We start from the raw sequence: 17,387 nt of genomic DNA on the forward strand, positions 1-17,387 counted from the left end.
TTTTCTTTGTACTTCTTTGATTAGTAAACACTTTTCTACATGTTTATTGACTGTTTGCACTGGTTATTTTGAGAACTGCTGATTTACATCTCTGTGCATCTTCCACCTTGATTACTTCTGTTCCAAGAGCTTGGAGCTCTAATGGATAACACATTCCTGTACAAAAACTCACTGACCAGAGATATAAAAAAGGTTTTAAAAACACAGAAAGAGGAAAAAGCAGCACAATTTTAGGATCTCACTGAAATATAGCTCAGGTATAATCAGTTTTTTAGTCAGCTTCTTTGTATTTAAGGCTGAAATTATTTTTCTTTTACCATTGAATTCTTCAACTTCCAGCTCTGGAGCTACCAGATAATACTGTTCACAAAGCATCTTGGCAGTTTCATATGCGTCTGCAAAGAGAGAGAAAAGTTTAGCTGCTGCACTAACAGCATGGACTCAGACAGACAGACTCAATAGAATAAAGAAACAAGGACAATCTGTAACCTGACAGATTTAGAATTAATCAACTACTGCCTTAAAAAATAGCCCTTTTTGGCTACAACAGAATTACAATAACTGAACCAAAATTTCTCTTTCAGTTTTAATGACCACAACAATATCAAAATACTGCACTAATGATGACATAGCCAGCTTTATACCAAACATGGCTTTAACTTTTAAATATTCCTAAGAGGCATTTTTCATGAAAAATCTATAAACTCAAGACTATACTTCTGAACAGCATGCAACCTGACTAAACTGTAGCAAAAAGATATTTGCTGTAATTTCAAAAATAATAATGGCAACCATCTTAAGATTTGCCAATTATCTGTAAATTAAACGTCAACAAGTATTTGCTAAATGAACAGGTTTCCACGAGCCACACAATTTAAGTTATTGGAGACATTACTCTTGCTTTGAAATGTCCTCTAAATCAAATATACTTCAATAAAATTAAAACACTTTTTAAATGTCCTTTAAGTTAGTTAAAGGTAACAGGTTGGGGCTGTTATTTTATCAAAGTCTGAGGAGGAACAGTTTGCTTTTGAAAGGAAAAAAAAAAAAGGACAAAGGGTAAGAAGATCAGAGCCATTACAGAGATGAACAGAAGAGGGAATTCAGGAAGGTACATCCAAAAGATGGGGAACAAATTCAGAAAGCTACAGTGCATTATTTTACACTGCATGTGTGCTTTTCTCTTGAACTGTAAACAATTTGAGGTCAGGGTTTCTGTCTTACACTTGTTTCATAACTCACATAGAACTTATTTCATGCCTGTTAGCTAGTCAACAAATATTCCTTGGTTTGATAAATTTTAAACCTTTTGATGATCTACTTTTTTTAAAAAACAGCTTTATTGAGATACAATTCTCACACCATACAAATCATCCATTTAAAGTGCACATACAATTCAATGATTTTTAGTGTATTCGCAGAGTCGTGCGTGCATCACCACAATTAATTTTACATTTTTCATCACCCCCAAAAGGAACTCCATAACCATGAACAGTCATTACCCCCGCATCCAGCCCTAGGCAACCACGGATCTACTCTATCTCTATAGGTTTGCTATCCTGGACATTTCGTATAAATGGAACCATACAATATGTGGCCTTTTGTGACTGGTTTCTTTCACTTAGCATAATGTTTTCAAGGGTCATCCATGTTGTAGCATACATCAGTACTTCATTCCTTTTTATTACTGAATTAATATTGTATTATGCAAATATGTCACATTTTGTCTATTCATTTATCCATCAACAGACATTTGGATTGTTTCCACTTTTTGGATATTACAAATGAACGTTCACATGTTCATTCATATTGCTATGAACATTCATGTCCAAGTTTTTTTTAGTGAAGATGTGTTTTCACTTCTCTTGGGTATAGACCTAGGAGAGAAAAATTGCTTGATCATATAGCAGCTGTATGTTTAAACGTTTGAAGGACAGCCAGACTGTCTTCCAAAGTGAGGAGATTTTTTAAGTTCCACCTTTACAATTTCTAAAGATCAGATATTCAAATTACTTTAAAATGCTTCATGATTGCATTTGCAATGTCCTCAAGTGTATATCAGCTCTTTGGAGACAGGCTTGTACTTCTTTTATATTCCCCATGTCAGTACCGTGCATAGAGTAGATAATTAAGATTCAAGCGTTAAGAGGAAAGAGGGAAGGAAGGAAGAAAGGGGGAAAAATAAGCCTGACAGAATTTAAATACGTTAAAAATTGACAATGTCAATCTAAAATAATACAAAAGATAAGATTAGGGTATGTTCAGACTATAAGGTTTGGTTCATTTCCCTCCTATTGCTACTAAGTTTAAATTTTACATAATATTTGACCTCAGAGGAAAAATTCTCATTTTATTAAACTTTTAGAATTAAACCACTATAGGGACTTCCCTGGTGGTGCAGTGGTTAAGAATCCGCCTGCCAATGCAGGGGACATGGGTTCAAACCCTGGTCCGGGAAGATCCCACATGTCGCGGAGCAACTAAGCCCATGCGCCACAACTACTGAGCCTGTGCTCTAGAGCCTGCGAGCCACAACTACTGAGCCCACGTGCCACAGCTACTGAAGCCCGCACGTCTAGAGCCCGTGCTCCACAAGAGAAGCCACTGCAATGAGAAGCCCGCGCATCGCAACGAACAGTAGCTCCCCCTTGCTGCAATTAGAGAAAGCCCACGTGCAGCAACAAAGACCCAACACAGCCAAAAATAAATAAATAAATTCATATTAAAAAAAGAGAATTAAACGACTATAAAGAACCACAGATAGGGGCTTCCCTGGTGGCGCAGTGGTTGAGAGTCCGCCTGCCGATGCAGGGGACGTGGGTTCGTGCCCCGGTCTGGGAAGATCCCACATGCTGCGGAGCGGCTGGGCCCGTGAGCCATGGCTGCCGAGCCTGCGTGTCCGGAGCCTGTGCTCCGCAACGCGAGAGGCCACAACAGTGAGAGGCCTGTGTACCGCAAAAAAAAAAAAAAAAAAGAACCACAGATAGAGACATCAGAATCTCTCTGACAAGATGAAATAATGAAGGACAGCCAAAGGAAACGTTAGCAAAAGGAGAAAAAAATTTAAAAAGAGTTGATTGGTGTGAAAATAGACATCAAAGTGGACTGTAGTTAAATCCTAACAAAGAAAATTACCATTTAGAATTATATTAAGTTCGCAAGTTTTTTGGTAGGGTATAGTAAAACTCATCAAACATCTGTACAGTTCTTTTGGAAAAATCAAGATTCACTCTCTGTGCTGGGGCTATACCACCAAACAATGCTACATCTCCACCTAGCGACATAACAGCACAAAGCTGACCAAGAACTCCCAACACTTACACCAATAAATACTGAAATCTACAAATGATGCTTCCTTATCCATATAAAATGCCAATACGTCTCCACAAAGCAACTCCTCCAAGGATAGGACACCTTTAAAGATGTTTAAACTGCTCTTCCATTCACCAAAAAACAGGAAACGAGCCCAACTCCACTAAATGTGCTAGTTCCTCATGGCATTATGAAGAGAAAGTATGACACAAATAAATGTAACATGTGGAAGATAGGAGAGTCCAGATAGATGCAGCCAACTTGAAACTCAAAGACTCAATATGGTTCCTGAAACCACATGAGTAAGAATTTTTCAAGCATTACCACAGATTACAGTGTATCAATGCTGTCATTGACAACTGCATTATGATCCTTGAAAAACTCAAGACATGACAATGAGACTCACATATACCAGCCAGCCAAAAGTCTTCTGGGGGCAGTACTGGTAAAAGCTATATTCATATGCATCTTATAAATTCCCGTGGCATATCATAATGCCTTGGGCACCATACACACCCAGTGAGCATCTGTTAAACGGAACAATCCTGCCCATGCAAAGATTCTCCAGGTTCAATCAATTATACTGATTCGAGATGTTCTTTTTGGTCAGACTGGGAACTAGTGGGCTAGAGTGGTTCCCAAACCCGTGTGTGTGCGTAGAATTCATTAGCAAGTTAAAAAAAGAAGTATAGGTTAAACGAACCCCTGGAGGTGCTGATGCAGTAGCTCTGTGTTGAGGCCTGGGAATCCACAGATTTCAAAAATTCTGAAGAGAAGGTAGATTTGGAGCCCACTGGCCTAGAAAGTCAAGGCTGGGTCATGCTAATTCTATCACTGTCACTCCCAGGCCATGAATGATCATGGAGTACTGAGGAGTATGACAGCACATATATACTCAAATAGGATACTTCTGTTTAAGTGAAGTACCATAAGAATGGAAAAGTTTTTTAAAAATCACCAACATAACAACCAAACTTCAACTACTGGCTTAAAAATTCACTTCCTTTATATCTAGAGTAAAATGCAAGTTCTACTAACAATAAGCTTTCTAATAAAACTTTTCTATTGTTTAAAAAGAAACCAAAATCTTAAAATACGATAATTTATCAAATTACTTTTATCTGCAATATATTTGAGTCACTATTTACCACCCAATCTTTAAAATGAAATATCAGGAAATGATTATTACTGCCACTGAACATAAGTGATTTTCATTGTTTTAAGAACCTGTTTTCAAGGGAAATAAGGTACTGATGATAAAGTAACAAACAAAAATGTAGGGGTAGGGACTTCCCTGGTGGTCCAGTGGCTAACACTCCATGCTCCCAAGGCAGGGGGCCCGGGTTCGATTCCTAGTCAGGGAACTAGACCCCACATGCCACAATTAAGACTTTGCATGCTGCAACTAAAGATTCCACATGCCTCAATGAAGATCCCACGTGCTGCAACTAAGACCTGGCATGGCCAAATAAATAAATAATTTTAAAAAAAGAAAAAAAAACTGTAGGTGTAGCACATTTCTACTTCCCCAGGATAGAATACCCAAACTATAAACACATAAGACTAAAACTAAAAAAGACTGAGCCATAAAGAGTAAGGTGAAGGTTCACATGGCAACCAGCCCAACAGATCCACTGTAGCCACAAATCAGTTTTAAGAAGCACACAGGAAAATTTAAGTGTATGGACACTATTTTATTAGATGTTTTTATTAGAAGCTATGCAAAATTCACCAGAGGACCCTGCTATCAAATACTGGACTGGCCAAAAAGTTCATTCGGGTTTTTCCATATGATCGCGAATGACCTTTTTGGCCAACCCAATATTAGCCTCTATCACAAATACATGCCATTGTTTGTTTACAGATATCTTATAAGAGACTGGACAAAGATGAAATTTGAGTGAGAAAACAAACATGAACAGGATATCCAAAACCATAAAGCTCGAGTTTAAGAAACAATGCCTGGGGCTTCCCTGGTGGCGCAGTGGTTGAGAGTCCGCCTGCCGATGCAGGGGATGCAGGCTCGTGCCCCGGTCCGGGAAGATCCCACGTGCTGCAGAACGGCTAGGCCCGTGAGCCATGGCCGCTGAGCCTGCGCGTCCGGAGCCTGTGGTCCGCAACGGGAGAGGCCACAGCAGTGAGAGGCCCGCGTATCGCAAAAAACAAAACAAAACAAAAAATGCCTGAACAAGATAAACGTAAACGACCACAAAGCATTAGAGTCACAGGTATGCTGCTTTTTTTTTTTACTCCTTCATTTTATTTATTTTTTAAAATTAATTTTTATGGGAGTATGGTTACTTTACAATGTATGCTGCTTTTAAGAAACACTTTTAAGGGCTTCCCTGGTGGCGCAGTAGTTAAGAATCCACCTGCCAATGCAGGGGACACGGGTTCAAGCCCTAAGGCCATGCGCCACAACTACTGAGTCTGCACTCTAGAGCCCGCGAGCCACAACTACTGAGCCCGCGTGCTGCAACTACTGAAGTCCGCATGCTTAGAGCCCGTGCTCCGCAACAAGAGAAGCCACTGCAGTGAGAAGCCCACGCACCACAACAAAGAGTAGCCCCCGGCTCGCCGCAACGAAGACCCAACGCAACCAAAAAAAAAAAGAACCGCTTTTAAGTCACAAAGCAATTCTAATAAGGTATGTCTATCATCACTTACCCAAAACCCATCTCGAGTGGGAAGCATCAGGGGTTTTTTTGAAGTGCTAGACCCTCTCCCACTGCCCAAAGCGCAGCCAACTGGAGAAGTGGGGGGCAGAGCATCTAACGTACGGGCGACCAATCCACAGGCTGACTAGAATCCTAAAACCTGCGGTTGTGGGCAAAAAGACGGGCTGAGCCGATGAAATTCATCTTGTGCGAATTCAGGATGGAGACACTCAGGCAGGGCAGCAGGCAAAAGGAAACACTTAGAGTTATGATGATCTAGGCCTGGAGTGCCTGTCACTGCCCCAAACAAGCTGCCCTAAAAAGGCTGCCAGTCTACAGACAAGAGTGGGGCTGAGGGGCTGTGACTTGACAAACCCACTTACACAGAAAAAAACCCTTGCTTTCTGTTTCCCAGTTCCAATTTCTATAGCTCCGACTACAAAGTGGTTCCTGCCCTAGGATTACCATGGGACCAACTAGGTTCTTTTAATACATCTGTCTCTTGAGTTGGTGGGAGTGGGTCTCTGTTACTTGCAACCTGAAGAGCCCGGAGTGAGAGCACAAGACCTTATTTCTGAACCAGAATAATGACACGCTCTGCAGAAACTGTGTGCTATTACGCTAAGCCCAGCAATAAGAGCATTTAGGAACAACACAGGCAAGCTAACGTCGCTGTGAGAGCTGACTTTTGTGCCAAGTATTTGTTTGTACCTTTAAAACGATCTTATCACAGGATTTTCCATTTTGTTTCCTGGTTTCTTACACAGAAAGGAGGGAAAAGGGTCACAATGGAAGGCACCTCCCAGAGGATAATAGGAGCTGCTCTACAACACTAATTCTAGCATTCACTGCCACGAGGCTATAATTTGCAGATGTGTGAAGGCGGATATTAGCGCGCTAAATAAGCAGCGAGGGGGCCTGCTTCAGCGTCCTGCACATTCAATTACGATGATGCAAGACGCACCCCACTTCTACGCATTTATACAACTGCCTAGTCAAAAGTAAAAAGTGTCCCTACCCTTCTACATAAAAGTTTCCTAGAGTCTGTCTCAAGAGATCTAAGTACGGAATCATTGTTAGTTCATTAAGGCTTCCTAAGGCTATAAAACACGCACGTGCACGTGCATAGGCATGTACGCGCACACGCACATGCACGCACGCACACACACAGCGGTCATTTGGACTGGACATCTGACTATGCTTAAACCATGCAGGACCTTCACAGCTGAGAAAATCAATAGCAGAGCTATCATTAAAACTCAGAACCCCTATACCTTGTAAATCAAGTTTGCTAAAACAAAAGGGAAAAAAAATATTAGAGACAGAGGGAGAACAGTATGGAGGTTCCTTAAAAAATTAAAAATAGACCTACCATATGACCCAGCAATCCCACTACTGGGCATATACCCTGAGAAAACCATAATCCAAAAAGATACATGTACCCAATGTTCACTGCAGCACTATTTACAATAGCCAGGACAGGGAAGCAACCTAAATGTCCATCGAAAGATGAATGGATAAAGAAGATGTGGTACCTATATACAACAGAATATTAGTCAGCCATAAAAAGGAACGAAATTGGGTCATTTGTAGAGATGTGGACGGACCTAGAGTCTGTCATACAGAGTGAAGTAAGTCAGAAAGAGAAAAATAAATATTGTACAATGTATTAACGCATATATGTGGAATTTAGAAAAATGGTACAGATGAACCTGTATGCAGGGCAGGAACAGAGATGCAAATGAAGAGAACAGACGTGTGGACATGGCGGCGGGGGGGGGTGGTGGAAGGGGGGATGAACTGGGAGATTAGGATCGGCATATATACATTAGCATGTGTAAAACCGATAGCTAGAGGGAACCTGCTGTATAGCACAGGGAGCTCAGCTTCGTGCTCTATGGTGGCCTAGATGGTGGGATGGGAGGTTGGGGGAAGGGAGTTCCAAGAGGGAGGGGATATATGTATACATATAGCTGATTCACTTCGTTGTACAGCAGAAACTAACACAACATTGTAAAGAAGATTAGCTGAAAAATCTCAGAAGGTACGAGGAGAAGGTAAAAATCAGTGAAAAAATACCAACTACTTTCAAAAGAGTAAGGGAATGGTAAGACGTCACTGAGAGTTGAAGGAAGCTGACACACATCTCTTCCTCTCCTTGACAGCATTCGGGGGTATTGAGAAGAAGAGCTGGGGAGGTGTGGGCCCTTTGGGACTCTGACTATTGTCCCTGGGGCATTTGGGGGCGGAGACTCCAGTGCCTTTTTGCTAGAAGACACGGAAGAACTTCCAGGCCTTCTGATAGTTCGTGCTGTCTGCCTTGTTTATTTTTTTCTCAGTCTTATTTTGAGCCAGAAAGAGCTTCTGCTTCGGTATGCAGACACTTAGAGAATTAAAAGTGGGGTCCACAGGGCATGAAACAGAAAGCTATTAAAATATGCTTTCTCCACGGGGAGGAAAGAGACCTTCAGGCTTCCTGCTAGGGTGCCTAGCCAATTCTGCCATGGTAGGAAAGGTAACTGATTTAAGACTAATATCTCATTGAGGAATAAAGATTATATACACCTAGCTGGGAAAACTATTTGAATATAGAGGTTATCAGTATAGCAGATCAGACACTGAATTCATCCAGGTAGGCGGTGTGTGATGGGCATTAGTGCTGGAGATGGGGAAATACACAAGTACTGCGGATTTCATATGAAGAGACGCATTATTCACAGTTGCTATCTGTAAAGTTGGTATGAATTCAATATAAAACAATGTTCTTGCTGGGTTATGAAGACAGGTGATTTTTAGTCTCTTCTCTCTTTTCCCACATTTTCTCAGTTTTCTTCAATGAGCACTTTTTATTATTTTGGTAATATGGTATTAGTCCTCTTGACTGACCAAAACGGAAACAGAAGTTGGATGACTGACAAAAAAGTTGGATAGTGGGAAACCATAAAATGACTACAATTGTAAACATTAACTTAAAATACACATTTGAATACACAATTTATTCCTCTACCAATCTTTTCACATAAGGCCAATGTCTCTCCTTTGAAGAGGCGTCAGCTTGGGGTTCCAGATGATACTTCTTAGATAAACAATATCACACACATCTATGAATTCCAATTCCTATTTCTTTAAAGTGCAAGAAACTTAAAGATACTTGTCAAGCAATCCGAGTGCAGATTCCTTCTGGGATTTTTACTCAGTGCCGCCCTGTCACCTAAAAGTTATCTTGTTCACAGTCATTTCATGACATTTTTAAGAATCTCTTCTTTATCAAGTCTTTCCAAAGCATTCGACTTGATTTTTATGGAAATAAGTCTCTTTTTTGTACTCACGTTTCTTCAGTTTACATAACGTATAAATAAATTATGTACATTTATACATATTCATGTGGTATAACTTACACCAACGGTGTGAGGACAAGTAAGTGACCCTTAGTAAGCGTATGTCTCACCAAGTGGAAGAAGCGTCAGGGCATTCTAGAAAGTATGTACAAGCCAAGCGTCCTCAGTGTGCTGTGGGTATGATTTATGATTTATGAAGGGAATGAAGGCGGCAGAAGAGCTGATGATGTGGAAGTTGCTTTGCAGGTTCATGCAGTTTCAGAATCTGAAACCAGCCTCCACTGTTGTCTTAAGGAAAGAGGCTATGAAGAAATGAAAAACACGGTTTGAAAGAAGCAGTGGGGAACAGGGAGCAGCGCAGTCCTTGCCCCTCGCCCCATGAGTGTGAGGGTGGAAGTGTGCTGGGGGAGGTGACATGCCCCGTGGCAGAGGGGCATGGGGGGGTGATCATCATGGGATACAGCTTTGCCAGGAGCCCAGGCTTTAAGTTGTGCCAGATGAGTGGTAGGAATGGTTACGTGAGAGGATGGAGTAAAATGTGTTCATGGTAACTGGTGGACTCATTGGGTATAAAGTCAAAAGGGGCAGGAGAAAGTGAAGATAAAGCTGTGAGTGAGCGCGGGAAGACGGAGAGGCTGGGAGGCGACCTGGCCCAGGGTCAAAACCTCGACTAAAAAGGCCAAAGAAAGCAGGAGGCACAAACTTCTAGTTTCTTTCTTTCAAATACTGATCCAACTGTTTTGCACACAATCTTCCGCTAGTGTTTGGTATGAAACTTCTGTCCCTGAGAGGAGTGATGCAAGCGTGGATGAGAGTAATTCCAGCCCTTGAGGAATTTACACCCCCATTAGAGAGACCAACAGAAGTACAGAACGATGCCAAGACCAGGCAGGATGTAATAAGTCCAGTAAGAGCCACACAGACAGTAAATGCTCAAAACAATGGCTTCTGCTCTCCTCCAGCGTCCAGCCTCATCCTCTGATTCACTTGAGCGCTGCTTCATCCCTCTGCCCTAACAACTGCCAAGAACAGTCCGTTACTTCTCTACTTACACTGACTCATGGTTAAAATCTCTCTGAAAAATTAGTGAGAGACTTTTTGTGAAGAAACAATGAGATGATAAAAAGGAGTATGATTTTTTTTTTTTTTTTGAGGTACACGGGCCTCTCACTGTTGTGGCCTCTCCCGCTGTGGAGCACAGGCTCCGGACGCGCAGGCTCAGCGGCCATGGCTCACAGGCCCAGCCGCTCTGCGGCATGTGGGATCTTCCTGGACTGGGGAACGAACCCGTGTCCCCTGCATCGGCAGGCAGACTCTCAACCACTGCGCCACCAGGGAAGCCCAATTTTTTAACATCTTTATTGGAGTATAATTGCTTTACAATGGTGTGTTAGTTTCTGCTGTATAACGAAGTGAATCCGCTATATGTATACATATATCCCCATATCTCCTCTCTCTTGCGTCTCCCTCTCACCCTCCCTACCCACCCCTCTAGGTCGTCACAAAGCACCGAGCTGATCTCCCTGTGCTATGCGGCTGCTTCCCACTAGCTATCTATTTTATATTTGGTAGTGTATGTATGTCCATGCCACTCTCTCACTTCGTCCCAGCTTACCCTTCCCCCTCCCCGTGTCCTCAAGTCCATTCTCTCTCTACGTCTGCGACTTTATTTCTGTCCTGCCCCTAGGTTCTTCAGAACCATTTTTTTTAAAGGGAGTACATTTTTACAACTTTATTATGAAGAATTGCAAACGTTGACGGAAGTGCAGAGCACAGTGCAGAGAATCCTAGTGCACTCATCAGCAGCCTCAACACTTCTCAACACAGCCTGATCTTTTTCACTGTGCTACCTCTTGACAATTTTGAAGCAAATCCCACAAGGCATTTGATATCATGTGTGATATTTCAAAATACCTCTCTTGAAGCTAGGACACCTTAAAAAAAAATAACCACAATACCAATATGACACCTAAAAAAAATCAACAATATTTCTTGAAATATTTCATCAAATATTCAAGTGTCTTATAAATGTCCTAAATGTTTTAAAATATTTTATAATTTATGCCAGAAACAAAAGCAAAGGCACCAACTTATTATATAATCAATGGTATAAATGAGAAGGCAAACGACTCACATGAGGCCCAAGGATGCTCATGAACTTGTCTACCTACAGCCCTTCCTGGGTGCTAGTGCTGCTTCAGGAGCGCTACATTTATTATCTCACTTAACCCTAGGACACAGCTGAATTGCCAAGAGCACCATTTTATTGATGACGAAACTGACGCCCAAAGAGGTTATGTAACATGTCCAAGGTCACCTAGCTAACCTAGATGTCTATCAGCTGATGAATAGATAAAACAAAATGCAGTCTGTCCATACAGTGGAATATTACTTGGCCATAAAAAGAAACAAAGTACCGGTTTATGCTACAACATGGATGACACTTGAAAACACTGTGCTAAGTGAAAGAAACCATTCACAAAAGACCACATACTGTATGATTTCGTTTATATGAAAGGTCCAGAAGAGGAGTATCTATAGAGACAGCAAGTACTGGGTTGGCCAAAAGGTTTGTTTAGTTTTTTCCGTAAGATGGCTCTAGTAGTAGCACTTAATGGTCTTTAACTTCATTTGAAACAATTTTGTTAGATTGTATGTGACAGCTGTCATATCAGCGTGCACTTAAAAAAAGACACCAAAATTGGGGAAATTTTGCGTAGCCGTTTAAATATTGAAGATGGAAGAAAAAAAGCAACATTTTCGGCCTATTATGTTCTATTATTTCTAGAAAGGTAAAAATGCAACTGAAACGCAAAACAAGATTTGTGCAGTGTATGAAGAAGGTGCTGTAACTGATCGAACGTGTCAAAAATGGTTTGCGAAGTTTCGTGCTGGAGATTTCTCGCTGGAAGATGCTCCACGGTTGGGTAGACCAGTTGAAGTTGACAGCGATCAAATCAAGACGTTAATTGAGAACAATCAACGTTATACCACGTGGAAAATAGCTGACATGCTCAAAATATCCAACATGAGCACTGAAAATCATTTGCACCAGCTTGGTTACATGAATTGCTTTGATGTTTGGGTTCCACATAAGTTAAGTGAAAAAAAACTTCTTGACAGTATTTTGGCATGCGATTCTCTACTTAAACGTAATGAAAATGTTCCGTTTTTAAAACAAATTGTGACAGGCGATGAAAAGTGGATACTGTACGATAATGTGGAACAGAAGAGATTGTGGGGCAAGCGAAATGAACCACCACCAACCCCACCAAAGGCCGGTCTTCATCCAAAGAAGGTGATGTTGTGTATATGGTGGGATTGGAAGGGAGTCCTCTATTATCAGCTCTTTCTGGAAAACCAAACGATTAATTCCAACAAGTACTGCTCCCAGTTAGACCAACTGAAAGCAGCACTAGACAAAAAGCGTCCAGAATTAGTCAACAGAAAACGCATAATCTTCCATCAGGATAACGCAAGACCACATGTTTCTTTGATGACCAGGCAAAAACTGTTACAGCTTGGCTGCGAAGTTCTGATTCATCGGCTGTATTCACCAGACATTGCACCTTTGGATTTCAATTTCTTTCAGTCTTTACAAAATTCTCTTAATGGAAAAAATTTCAATTCCCTGGAAGACTCAAAGGCCCCTGAAAGAGTTCTTTGCTCAAAGATAAAAAGTTTTGGTAAGATGGAATTATGAAGTTGCCTGAAAAATGGCAGCAGGTAGTGGAACAGAAGGGTGAATATGTGGTTCAATAAAGTTCTTGGTGAAAATGAAAAATGTGTCTTTTATTTTTACTTAAAAACGGAAGGCACTTTTTGGCCAACCCAATAGATTATTGGTTGCCTAGGGCTGGGGAGAGGGGTAGTAGGGAGTGACTGCTAATGGCTATGGGGTTTCTTTTGGGGTGATGAAAAAGTCCTAAAATTGGATTATGGTGATGGTCGCACAACTCCGTAAATAAACTAGAAACCCCTGAATTGTACACTTTAAATGGGTGAATTATATGGCATGTGAATTGTACCACAATAAAGCTTTTTTTAAAAGTAAAGTACCGAAAAGCTGAACATTTCTCAAGCCAAGGAATGTTTATTGACCATCTACACAGGCATATACTAAGTTCTATGCGAGTCACAAAACAAGTATAAGACAAATACCCTGACTTCAAATTCCTTGCAGTTCAAGAGAAAAGGCACATATGCAATATATTACAATGCACTTTTGCTTTATGAATGTGTACCTTTTTTTTTTCCTAAGGGCAGTCAACTATCTGAACCAGGTTTTCTGAATCATAAAAGCCACTGGCTAGGGCCAGATGAACATACAAGTGGTGATAAGACCAAACCTGCTTCCCTTCCCTGCTGGGGGCCTACAGAGGGTTATCTTGTGAGAGAGAAACCTACATACAGGGTTCTTAGGGTGCTGAAGCTGAGCCTATTCACTTGTAACTGAAGTAATGTGAGTACATGTTTTCTAACTAAACAGAGGCCAGGGCAGCCTGACAAGCCTAGCCTGAGCTAAGGCCACCAGGGGGATGCCTAGGGTAATCAAACAGCACAGGTTTTCCTTAGCTTTAGCAGCTGAAGATCTGGTCTGTTCCCCCACTGGGGAGGCTGCCCACATGGGGCACCGTCCCTTGGCCCTCCAAGCTCCAAGAGCAAAGGTCACTCTGCTTGAGGCAGGCCTGAGAGCTCTGCCAAGGAGACAAGGCCCTCGTCTGCCTCCTAGTCATTTAGGTACACAATCCAGAAGAAGTAAGAGCAACAGAGATCCCAATGCAGATCGGAGAGAGCTATGGTCCTGAAACTAGTAAGGTGTGTGTTTAGATAAGGAGAGGAGGGCCACAGCAGGAGACACAATCTAGGAAAGGGGACAGTCTGGGGATCCGAGGCTGCAGAGAATAACCCTAACACCGAAGAAAACTGAAGAGGTCCAGGAACCTGGCGGATCACTTACAACCAGGAAGGCTTTCTGGAGCTAGCATTTAACTTAAAGGAAAAATGAGGAGACTGCTGTTCAAATTCCAAGTGCCCAGGCACTAGGAACACATGGCTCTAGGGTTCTGTTCTACCCTGAGGCTGCTGGAACAGAGTCCAGCTCCACATCCAGTGAACCCGTGAAGCCCACATGCCATGTAGATTCTAAAACCTGGAGTGCATGTCAGAAAGATATATACATTTTACAAACACGTGAATTCAGCTGAATTTTATAACAGGGGTTTGCATTCTCTGAAATTTTCAGACAGTGGTGGCAATTGAAACTTAGACTCTTAAGCTAATAAATATTTACTGTTCAGCTAGAACTATAAGAAAAGCCTTAGTCAATGAAGTAGAAACTCCGATTTTGAACATTACTAATTATGCATCGCTTCCTGAGCCACCTAGAAAGAACAAGGCATATTTGGATCAAATGGCTTGGGCCCAGAGTGGCCTGATGAACCAGCAAACAGTTCAGCGCCATAACCCTACAGCCAAGCTGCCTCAACGAAACCACAATCCTACTGGAACCACAACCGCTAACGTTACATTGGCCTCCTTACCTTTCACAACATCAGCCACGTTGCAAGTGGGATCAATACTTCCTATGTGTTTGGGATGCGCAGGATTGGTGTCACCGCCAAACAGTAGTGCTAAACAAACACAAGGGAAAAGGGAGAGGATTAAAAACACAGCAGGCTAGGATGGTCAGGCAGAGAAATATGGGGCTTGTAAGTTTTGAAAAGATTTTCTTATTGTGAAAACCGTTTTAGCATCCACAGTGACTCAGAGCAACAGAATCCACTCAACTGCTGGGTGATCAGCTATCAGACAACTGAGGAGGAAGGATGTGCTGTGAAATCTGCCAGGTGCAGTTAGCAGGTCCTAAAGCAGTGACATGGGCCGGGTACCCAACCCGCTCTCCCCAACACAACGTGACTTGGATGAAAAAAACCTCCTTTCATCCTCAGCCAAGTTTACCCACCTTCTCAGCACTACCCTAGACATTTATTCCAACATTCACTAAATATTTAGAAAATGCAGTCTGCACCATTAGACCAGGCTTGCACAGGGTCTTCACCATGAGCACCTCAAATGCCTCCACCGTGGAGCTTATTTTTCACCGTACTACACACGAACGCTATTTGTGCAAGCGTTTTTAAAAGTACATTTAACTACTTTCATAATATACAAGGTTTGCAAAATTTTACTCCTGAAAAAAACCAAAAGGACCCCCAAAGAAAAAAGTAATCTGAATTCAAATGTTTATATGTGTAGCTATTTTTAAATCAAACAAAAATTGGGAATAACTTAGGCTCCACAAAAGGAGAATGTTTAAACAAAATAGGTAGAGATTTTAATTATGAAAAAGGACCAGTATGGGCATTAGGCCAATACATAAAGTGCCAACTAATTAAGTGGAAGAAAACCAAGAGGTGTGCAAACGTAGTCAACGATCGAAAAACATGTACGTATATATGTAGACACACATATGTAGGTCAGAAAGAAACTGTAGTTATCTAAGTAGTTTAAATAGTATTTGGGTTCTCTTTTTTCCCCTATAAATTTCCTGTAAACTGTCAAACATTTACATTTTAAACAGACACACGTTTAGAACAAACCCACATTTAACAGCTGCATAACATTTGGTTATCCAAATAAAAACACATTAGTAAAATAAAGATGCTCTGTCCATTTTCTGACTCAACAGAGAGGGTGAATTAGATGCTAGACACCTGGATGCTTTTTCATAAGAATTATGAAATCCGACAAAGAAACACGCTGAAAATCAGTTTAAAAGTTTTTGTGAAGAGAATTTTAGTTGTTGTTTTTTTTTCTTATCTGCTTATCAGCCTAGAGAGGAGACTAAAACTCTCAATACAAGATTAGGGTTTGACAAACCCGCTTAATCTGATTTCACTGATCACTGTGAAATAAAAGATCCATGCTCATATTGCCAACTTGTCAGTTCAATATTGTTAGTATCAATGTTTTTAAAACCAAAAAGGAAAACATGTGACATCCTGAATGAAGACTAGAACAGACCCTAGAGACACTGAAAGTATTCAGAGATGAACACCAGGCTGCCATTAAAGCCGGTCCCTCACCCCCACCAGGAATGTAACAGGAGAGGCTTAAAAGGCAGGCAGTGGTCCTGTCTCAAATATGAGCACCCAAAAAGCCTTTCAAGGATTTCTTTTAACAGAGAGTTCTAATGATTAGCTTTTTCACAGATAGGACTCACTTAGGAGAAACTGAACTAGAAATGAAATTTCTAGACAAAAATGCAGATCAGTAAATTAAAAATGAAGCAACAGGAAAACATTTCGGAGAAATCACTCTGGTTATCTTTTCAAAACTGGACCAAGAAAAGCCAACTTACTGTGCTGGTTAATAAGCATGCGGAAAGAGATGCGGTTGGTATAAAACCGGTCCAGAAAATACTGGATGTTACTGCTAATGAACGGATCAAACCCAAACTTCTCCTTGTACTCGATCACTCCTTGGGCCATTGTAGGAACCACATCATTGTGTCTATTTCTGACTTTAATTAGAACTTGTAGAAAGCTGTGTGGGAAGGAAAGAAAAAAACGGTCAAAATGGTCAAAATCTCATGGGCTAATGTATAAACTTCCCAGGTCTATCTCAGTACTATTTACCTGTTGGTATTTATTTTATAAGGCAGAGACATCATTATCATCATAGGCTACAAGGAAGTACTCACGAGAAACTAAAGTATTACTCAGTTTTTGCTTGAAACTTTCTACAGAAAGTCTTCCTTCAGAGATACAAAAAGTAGAAGGTGGGCTTCCCTGGTGGCGCAGTGGTTGAGAGTCCGCCTGCCGATGCAGGGGACGCGGGTTCGTGCCCCGGTCTGGGAAGGTCCCACATGCCGCGGAGCGGCTGGGCCCGTGAGCCATGGCCGCTGAGCCTGCGCGTCCGGAGCCTGTGCTCCGCAACGGGAGAGGCCACAACAGTGAGAGGCCCGCGTACCGCAAAAAAAACAAGTAGAAGGGTCTAGTAAAGAAAAAAAAATGCTCAAATGCCTTTTTAGGAATCCACTGACTTTCCAGATAAGTGATTACTAATAAAACAGATT

General features: G+C 41.5%; 1 protein-coding gene across 2 annotated transcripts in view; it reads right to left on the reverse strand.

Annotated features, from left to right (window-relative positions):
- The window catches only part of PDK3 (pyruvate dehydrogenase kinase 3), a 76,986-nt gene that overhangs the window by 29,662 nt on the left and 29,937 nt on the right, over positions 1-17,387 (reverse strand). Inside the window, exons 4-6 of one of the 2 annotated variants that reach the window (XM_067723411.1) lie at positions 16,671-16,855; positions 14,851-14,940; positions 318-395 (exon numbers count right to left, since the gene is read on the reverse strand). In XM_067723411.1, coding sequence (XP_067579512.1) covers positions 318-395; positions 14,851-14,940; positions 16,671-16,855 — 353 coding nt within the window. The remainder of the gene's footprint in view (positions 1-317; positions 396-14,850; positions 14,941-16,670; positions 16,856-17,387) is intronic. The other variant, XM_067723413.1, reaches the window with a different exon arrangement.

The sequence above is a fragment of the Pseudorca crassidens genome, chromosome X, assembly GCF_039906515.1.
Source record: "Pseudorca crassidens isolate mPseCra1 chromosome X, mPseCra1.hap1, whole genome shotgun sequence".
Taxonomy (NCBI): Eukaryota; Metazoa; Chordata; class Mammalia; order Artiodactyla; family Delphinidae; genus Pseudorca; species Pseudorca crassidens.